Source organism: Gekko japonicus, unplaced genomic scaffold (genome assembly GCF_001447785.1).
Source record: "Gekko japonicus isolate JY-2015 unplaced genomic scaffold, Gekko_japonicus_V1.1 scaffold1442, whole genome shotgun sequence".
Classification (NCBI taxonomy): domain Eukaryota; kingdom Metazoa; phylum Chordata; class Lepidosauria; order Squamata; family Gekkonidae; genus Gekko; species Gekko japonicus.
This window is the reverse complement of record NW_015163646.1, coordinates 36,428-43,739: the sequence shown is the minus strand read 5'-3', so window position 1 is coordinate 43,739 and position 7,312 is coordinate 36,428. Positions and strand designations below refer to the sequence as shown.

Here is a 7,312-nt window from a genome sequence, read left to right as displayed (position 1 = left end):
AAAGGGGAATTAGATAAGCATATGGAGCAGAGGTCCATCAATGGCTATTAGCCACAAGGTATAGATAGGGACTCTGGGGCAAGTGATGCGCTGTCATCTTGGTGCTTGGGGGGGTCAACAGTTGGAGGGCTACTAATGTCCTGGCCCCACTGGTGGACCTCCTGATGGCACCGGTATTTCTGGCCACTGTGTGATACAGAGTGTTGGACTGGATGGGCCATTATGTTCTTATGTTCTTATGTTAAGTTCTCTGTCCATGTACTTTTCCATGGCATGGCGTCTGAGGCTGTGTACAGGCTTATGGAACTGTTTCAACTCACAACAGGTGAGATGTCTGGTGACTCTGGACTATCACTGTGGCAGCAACACTAAAGGAAGGTGTCCCTCTTTCAGGTGTGCAGTCTCAACAGGTATTCTCAGGTCTCCATGTTGTACAGTCCCTTTGCACAGTTCATATTCCATAAAAACACATTGATAGGCTTGCATGGCAACAGAACAACGTCTCATTTATATCAAACCCGGCCCTCATAACAAATGAGTTCGACACCCCTGGCCTAGAGCATCCCTGACAAGTGTTTGTCCAACTGCTGCTTAAAGACTGCCAGTGAGGGGGAGCTCACCACCTCCCTCGGCAGCTGATTCTACTGTTGCACTGTTTGAAAAGATTCTATCATATTAGTAAGAGTGTAGTAAAAGATTTCCCCTGGCCTGGATGGCTTGGGCCAGCGTAGGGCATTTGCTCCACATTTTCTCAACACTAAGGAAAAGGTGCAGGTCAAAACCACATTCAAGTATCCCGGGGCAATGGCGTACTGACAGCAAAGTCACCCCTGAATGGCCATAGGTCTATGCAGAAGGTAGCATGAAACCCGATGATCAAAGAAAGTGAAAGCGGCATGCAGTGTAGGTAAAGGTAAAGGTTCCCTTGCTCGAAAGCCAGTCGAATCCGACTCTAGGGTTGTGGTGCTCATCTCCGTTTCAAAGCCGAAGAGCCAGCGCTGTCTGAAGACGTTTCCGTGGTCATGTGGCCGGCATGACTAAACACCAAGGCGCACGGAACGCTGTTACCTTCCTACCGAAGTGGTACCTATTTATCTACTTGCAATTTCTTGCTTTCGAACTGCTAGGTTGGCAGGAGCTGGAACTAGAGATAGGAGCTCACCCCGTCTTTCGGCACCCGGGTCTTGAACTGCTGAACTACTGACCTTCCACAGCCTGCAGTTCAGCATCTTAACCACTTGAGCCACCGCAGGGTACCATAAAACCCAATGATTAAAGAAAGTGAAATTGGCATGCAATGCAGAGGGGAATTTCTGTTCCAAGGTGGCTTTTGTAAAACAACGGAGGGAAAAACCCAATGCAGAATCGCCTGTAGTCTCATCAGATCTCGGAAACTAAGGAGGGTCGGTCCTGGTTAGCCTTTGGATGGGAGACCACCAAGGAAGTCCAGGGTCGCTACGCAGAGGCAGGCAAGGGCCAACCACCTCTGAATGTCTCTTGCCTTGAAAACCCCTCCTGGAGGGGGTTGCCATAAGTCAGCTGTGACTTGATGGCCCTTTGCAGCAAGGATACATATTTGAGATACTGGGTTGGATCCAGCTCGCCTTTTCCGTCAGCCTTGCTCCGTTCTCCTCCTTGCCCCAGGCTCTTTTCTATTCTGTCTGTGCAGGTCCCACGATCCTCAGCAAGGACCTCTTCAGTGGTCAGAGGAGACCCCCCCCTCCTGCCTTTTCCACAGGCACAAAAGGTGATTGGATCCAACCCACGGAGAGACTGCAACGTAACATGACCGTGCCTGTCCCTCTCGCTCTGGTTGGGATCTAATGCTGTTCTGGAGACATCCATCAGTCATTCTTAGGAGCGACGGGGGAGGGGGGGGAGGAAGAGGAGCCAGTGCCTCCACCTGTGGTGATGGCGGCCACAACAACACAGAGAGGAGGCTGGCCGAATCCCCCAGCTGCCACCACCCACCCAGAGAGACTGGCTGCAATCACTGCTACTGCACAGTTGTGGGGCCTCCCATGGCCACTGGCCTCAGCAAGTGCCTACTGATGCCTCCACTCAACACCGCCCCGGCTAGGGTTGTCAGCTCTGGGTTGGAAAATACCTGGAGACTTTGGGGGTGGATCCAGGAGAGGGCGGGGTTTGGGGAGGGGAGGGGCCTCAGCAGGGTACAATACCACAGAGTCCACCCTCCAAAGCAGCTGTTTTCTCCAGGGGAGCTGATCTCTGTCAGCTGGAGATCACGTGTAAAAGCGGGAGATCCCCAGGCCCCACCTGGAGGCTGGCAACCCTAGCCCCTGCTGATTCCTCAGGGCTTCTAAAGAAAGGAAATGCAAGGAACTTGCTGTAGAACATCAGCACATCCCAGTATCCTCTTTGGTCCTGGAAACCAGGTGATCTCAGTCAGCCAATCCTGCATTATCACCTCGCATAATGCTCCCAGATCTGCCTCTGCCCAGTCAGTAGGGTTGTCAACCTCCAGGTGGGGCCAGGAGATCTCCCACTATTACGGCTGATCTCCACACGCCCAAGATCCCTTCCCCTGGAGAAGATGGCTGCTCTGGAGGGTGGACTCTGTGGCATTATATCCTGCTGAGATCCCCCCCCCCCAAAACCCCTCCCTCTCCAGGCTCCATCCACAAAACCTCCAGGAATTTCCCAAACCAGAGCTGGCCACCCCACCAGTCACTCTGGGGAAGGCTTTGAAGGGAGGCCAGCGCTTCCTGGCCGAGAGAGGAGAACTTAGCAGAGGTGCCCTCAGTCACTCACCCTCCCGAAGCATCACGTCCCGCAGCTTCTCCAGGCCTTCCGCAAAGTGGGCCACGTCAGCCAGGAGGTGTGCGATGTCCTCTGCTTCTAGAACGGTCTCCTCGTAGCTCTCCCCGGGGCTGTGCGTGATGAGGGGCTTGGGGGCCTTGCCGATGCCCCGGGAGACCACCGGGGACAGCGGGAAGCCGGCCGCGCTGGCGTGACGGCTGAGGCTGGTGGGCCGCTTGAGCGTGGCGGTGGGGGCGGAGGCGGATAGGTCTACCAGGCTGGAAGCCAACATCTCCTGGCCATCTCGTCGCGGCAGCTCCTGGGGGGACCAAAACACATCCATGGGGCCAGGGTTCATTTCGTAGAAAAAGAGGTGCAGGAGCTCATTAGCATAACTTATTTGCATATGCCACACTCCCTGACATCACCGGAAGTGTGTCAGAAGGCAACACCCACCGCTCAGGCTCCACTGGACTGTTTTGGATTGCTAGCTATTGGGGGGGGGGGGGCGGGCGGATCTGTCCTCCGATAAAGGAAGAGCTTGTACCCGAATAAAACTTTGTCTTAAAGGTGCCACTGGACTGTTTTGGGCCGGATGGGGCTCTGCAACTTACCTGGCTGCTTCTTGCTCTGAATGAGGGCTGCTAGGAGCAGGGGGTGGGGCTTGTTGCACATGTCCGCCCTCTGGGCTCTTTACTGCCGGAGCTCCGCTCCTGTGCGCTCCTGCAGGAAATGACCCCTGGGTGTCAGGGAAGGTTCAGGTGGGGTCAACCCTGCTGGTCTGAAGCAGCAGAACAAAGTCTGAGTCCAGGGGCACCTTGAAGACCAACAGAGTTTAATTCTGGGAGTGGGGAATCAGCCAGAGGGGTCTCACTGTCCCTCTAGGAAGGCGGTGTCAATCCAGTGAGTGGTGGCAGCGTGTAACCAAGGGAAATAGCTCCACCAGGAAGGGTGGGAAGGCAAAAACAGGGGCTTGTGAGCCACAGAACGGCTGCTCAGTCTCGCAGGGCTGAGGACAGGTCCCCGTTTCGCCACACTGGGCATAAGCTTTCATGTGCATGCGCACTTCTTCAGATACAGTGAAACAGATTTCCTCCAGCCTTACATACAGGTGGGGGGTTACTTGCCAAGAAGGGCTGGTTAGAGTCAAGATGCATCAGTAACTGGGTAATAAGTATAGATGGGATTAGATTAAAGCAGTTGGCAAAACCTGCAAACGGCAGCAAAAAGCAGGTTTTGCCAACTGCTTCAATCCAATCTCGGCTATAATCACCCAGTTACTGATGCATTTTGACTCTTAACTCGCCCTTCTTGGCAACTAACCCCCACCCCACCCCCACTCTCTCTACCTATATGTAATGGTTGGCAGAGTCTTTTTCAACATATCTGAAGAAGTGTGCATGCGCATTAAAGTTTCTACCAGAGGTCGATTCGGGGGGGATCCCGGGGGATCCCAGTTCCCCCAGGTGAGGTGTGGGGGGCGGGGCACAGGACAAAGCCCCGCCCCCTGCTTCCGGCCGCCCCGCTTCCGGCCCTCATTCAGCCAGGAGGAGGCAGGAGAAGAGGGAGGGTAAGTTGCTTCCTCCCCGCCTCTCCCCACCCCTGCCTGCCTGGGGCCCGGGAGGGCCTTCCTTTGCAGGGCTTCCTTGCACTCCCGCCGGCCTTGCAGGTCCACCGCCGGGCCCCTGATGTCAGGGGGTGTGGCATATGCTAATGAGTTATGCTAATGAGTTCCCCTAGCTCTTTTTCTATGAAACGACCCCTGGTTTCTACCCAGCATTAAGCTTTGTTGGCCTTAAAGGTGCCCCTGGACTCAAACTATTCTGGGTGTTGAGAAAGTAGTTTCTGGTCCCAAGGCCTTAGAGCGGGGGTCCCCAACTTTTCTGAGCCTGCAGGCGGCTTTGGAATTCTGACATAGCGGGCGCAGCCACAAAACGGCTGCCACAAAATGGCTCCTGCAGCTGACCTTCAGTCGTATGGGGAATATCTTTGAGCTGTGGTGGCGGCTGTTGCCAAAGCAATATTTCTAAAAATCCGCACAGCCCATCAAATCTCCAATAGCCAATCAGAAGCCTGGCTGGGCAAAAGCCCCACCTGGCTCCACATACTTTCTAAAAAACACTTGGAGGAAAGGTTAAAGGGGTGGGCATGATGGTGCCCACGGGCACCCCGTTGCCAATCCCTGGCCTTGAGAGCTGCCTCTAGTCGGAGGAGATGACAGGGAGCCAGGTGGGAAAGTGGTCTACGGCTGCTTCATCTGTTTGTCTTTATGCCACGCAGTCAGGGCTCCCGCAATGGAGTTTAGACAGAGGTGAATTTCAACGTGAGATTGGCCGTTGTTGGGAGCAGAGTGTGACCTCCATGCATGAAGTCCTAGGTTCAGTTTCTGGCATCTCTGGATAAAGGAGCTCATGGAACAGGACTCAGGAAAGACCTTTTTTCGGCTGAGCTCCTCCGGGAAAGCCGGGGAGTACGCAGCACTAAGCCAAGACCAACGATCTGTCTCCTGCGTAAGGCGGTTAGTTATGGGGAAGGGCACCTGTTGTTTCAACCTGCAACATCTCCAGTTCAAGGAGTTCAGAAAGCAGGTGTTGGGAGAGGCTTTTATCTGCAGGAGGGCACAGCTGGTCATAGGCCGGAACCTCCGGGCACACGGTGCCTGCCAACACCTTTCCTGCCCCTCCCAAGTGTTTTTAGAAAGTGGGCAGAACCATGTGGGGGTGGGCTTCTGATTGGCCCTTGGAGATTGATTGGCAGCAGTGTTCTCTCTAAGCTGAGTTAGTGTGAGCTAGCTCACAGTTTTGTAGCTTCCGGCTCACACATTTCTGCCTTAGCTCAGGAAGGAGGGCTCCAGAGCAAACTAATCTGCCCAGTAGCCAAATCACTTGCTCACAACTTTAATGCCAGTAGCTCACAGAACTCCATAGCATAGAGGGAACAGTACAGATTTTTTTTTAATCACTTTGGTTGTATCTGCCACCACAGCACAAGGATCTTCACTCTGTGACTGAAGATGACCTGCGTGCAAGGAAGAAAATACGTTTAAACAACTTGTTCATTTCAGAAGGTGTCCTGTTATAAACCAAGCCCCTGAATCATTAGTATTAAAGGGATTAGGGCTGCCAGCCTACAGTTGGGGCCTGGAGATCTCCCGCTTTTCCAACTGATCTCCAGCTGACAGAGATCACCGCCCCTGGAGAAAATGGCAGCTTTAAAGGGTGGACTCTGTGGCATTGTACCCTGCTGAGGCCCCTCCCCTCCCCAAGCCCCACCCTCTCCAGGTATTTTCCAACCTGGACCTGGCAACCCTAAAAGTGATGCATGACCTCACTCCCAGACATTTTGTGGTTGGCTCCACCCCCTGCAGCACCCATGTTGTGGCTACCTCCGCCTCCTTTGGCGGCCACGTTGTGGTCATGCAAACACCCAGTGTCACCATTCCAAAGATGCCCGCAGTCTAGAAAAGGTGGGGGGACCCCTGGGCATGGTTGCCAACCTCCAGGTTGTGGCTGGAGATCTCCTGGGATTACAACTGATTTCCAGGCAACAGAGATCAGTTCCCCTGGAGAAGATGGCTGCTTAGGAAAGTGGACTGTCTGTGGCATTATACCACACTGAGGTCCCTCCGTTCCCTAAACCCCGCCCTCCTCAGCCTTTACCCCCAAAACCTCCAGGTATTTGCCAACTTGGAGCTGGCAACCCTACCCCTGGAGTGGGCAATATGGTGAGTGATGGATCTGTGACCCACCTCAGTACAGGGGATGTGTTCAGAGGAGAGCTCAAGGTGAGTGGCAGAGCCCCTGCGTGGACCTGGGTTCAAACTCTGGTTCACTGGTCTCAGGCAACTAGGGTCTTCTGAGATGGGAAATACCTGAAGATTCTGGAATGGGAGCATGGGGGCAGGGCCGACTTATCCATTAGGCACAGTAGGTGCAGTCCCTAGAGCAAATGATACTAGAAGAAGAGGAGGAGGAGGAGGAGACTGAATTTATACCCCGCCCTTCACTTGGAGTCTCAGAGCAGCTTACAAACTCCCTTCCCCTTCCCCTCCCCACAACAGAGGTAGGTGGGGCTGGGAGAGCTCTGACTGAGAACTGCCCTTGAGAGAACAGCTCTGAGAGAACTTGTGACTGGCCCAAGGTCACACCAGCAGCTTCATGTGAAGGAGTGCCTCGGGAGGTGATGGATGCTCCTTCGCTAGATGTTTTCAAGCAGAGGCTGGACAACCATCTTTTGGGTATGTTGTAGGTATGTAGCAGGAGTCGTTTTGTAGAAAAAGAGCTAGGGGAACTCATTAGCATAACTCATTAGCATATGCCACACCCCCTGACATCACCAGAAGTGTGTCATAAGGGACCTGAGGGACCGCCTTTCTCCATATGTTCCCCCAAGGGCACTTCGGTCGGGAGGGAGGCATCTCCTGGAAATTCCAGGCCCGAGAGAAGTGAAATTTGCTGTGACTAGGGCCAGGGCATTCTCGGTGGCGGCTCCTACCTGGTGGAAAGAGCTCCCGGAGGAGATCCGGGCCCTGCGGGACCTTTCTCAGTTCCGC

General features: G+C 54.1%; 1 protein-coding gene across 1 annotated transcript in view; it reads right to left on the bottom strand.

The window, feature by feature from the left end:
- Window positions 1-7,312, bottom strand: part of HMHA1 (histocompatibility (minor) HA-1) — an 80,062-nt gene that overhangs the window by 63,655 nt on the left and 9,095 nt on the right. The window contains exon 2 of the mRNA XM_015407640.1: window positions 2,773-3,079. Within this exon, the coding sequence (XP_015263126.1) occupies window positions 2,773-3,079 (307 nt within the window). The remainder of the gene's footprint in view (window positions 1-2,772; window positions 3,080-7,312) is intronic.